Source organism: Acanthisitta chloris, unplaced genomic scaffold (genome assembly GCF_000695815.1).
Source record: "Acanthisitta chloris isolate BGI_N310 unplaced genomic scaffold, ASM69581v1 scaffold3425, whole genome shotgun sequence".
NCBI classification, from domain to species: Eukaryota; Metazoa; Chordata; class Aves; order Passeriformes; family Acanthisittidae; genus Acanthisitta; species Acanthisitta chloris.
This window is the reverse complement of record NW_008672976.1, coordinates 4,166-5,338: the sequence shown is the minus strand read 5'-3', so window position 1 is coordinate 5,338 and position 1,173 is coordinate 4,166. Positions and strand designations below refer to the sequence as shown.

At 55.4% G+C, this 1,173-nt stretch overlaps 1 protein-coding gene across 1 annotated transcript in view; it reads right to left on the bottom strand.

Annotated features, from left to right (window-relative positions):
* The window catches only part of LOC103802261 (CUGBP Elav-like family member 6), a 5,878-nt gene extending 4,848 nt beyond the window's left edge, over positions 1 to 1,030 (bottom strand). The window contains exon 1 of the mRNA XM_009074717.1: positions 982 to 1,030. Coding sequence (XP_009072965.1) covers positions 982 to 1,030 — 49 coding nt within the window. The remainder of the gene's footprint in view (positions 1 to 981) is intronic.
* Between the last annotated feature and the right edge of the window lie 143 nt (positions 1,031 to 1,173).

Here is a 1,173-nt window from a genome sequence, read left to right as displayed (position 1 = left end):
CGCCGCACGCTAATGGCATTTGACAAAGAAAATAAGGTGCCCTGTCAAGAGCGTTGCTGGGGAAATAAATAAATAATGGCAGGAGACGATTAATGCTCCGTCCGTTAAGGTACCAGGAAAATTAGTTAAGGGAATAGGGCTCGTGTGTTGTCTAGTTAAACATAAACCATCTCCTGGCTGGGCGGCACAGCGCTGCCTCCTGGGCGAGGGGGCCGGTGCTGGGCACCCCAGCTCGCCCATCGATTTTTAATCCTTCACCAATTATGCCTGGTAAGTGGGTAATTTATTTACCAGGTCCCTCTGGGACATGCTGGGACCAACTCACGGCATGTTTAATAACAGGGTTTGAACAGAGGGGTGTCTACCCCAGCCATCCTGTGGTGGGCAGGCAACCCCTCAGGAGCATCCCACGTGTCCAAGTGCGCCTACATGCCCAGCAACACAACAAATGAGGGATTTTGATCCAATTCCGTGATTTTGCCCAAATTATCACCTCAGCCTGGAAATGCTGCAGCCCCGTGAGCTGCAAACAAGCACAGAGAATTTGGGGGTGGAGAGACAGCAGTTTCTGTTTGAGAGGGGCTCAGCTGTGTGCATCTCAATTCTGCCAGGGGCCCCACAGGCAGCTCTGGGCAGGGAATTGGATTGTTTGGTAGATGAAGAGGGTGTGGGAGAGCGGCTGGCTGGTGCTCTGCCCCCCAGGGTGTCAGGATGCTCATAATATGACGCCAGGATGATGTCAGGACATACCAAGGATGATGTCGGGATGTTCCCCACAGCTGGCTGAGCAGGGAGAGACAAGATGGCATTTGCTCTGGGCTCAGGTGTGGATGCCACCAGCAAAGGCAGTTCCTTTCACAGGTTTCTCTGCAAACAACCTCCCCACAGCAGTCCCTGCAATGCCACCAGGCACCCCCCCACCATCCAGGAGGCCTTGTGCCCTGCTGCCCATGCCAGGCAGCTGGGGAATTGGGGACCTACCTCCTCGACCCTCGCTGTCAGCCGGCTTCACCTGGATGGGGCGGTTCATCTGCAACACACAAGCAGGGGCAGGAGGTCAGTGTAGTGCCCTCCAAACCCCTTCTATGGGGGACAGCAGAATTTGGCCCCAGACTGGCACAGGGATTCAGGGAGAAGAGAAGGGAGCTGCAGGAACAGATCTGGGGCTGGTGG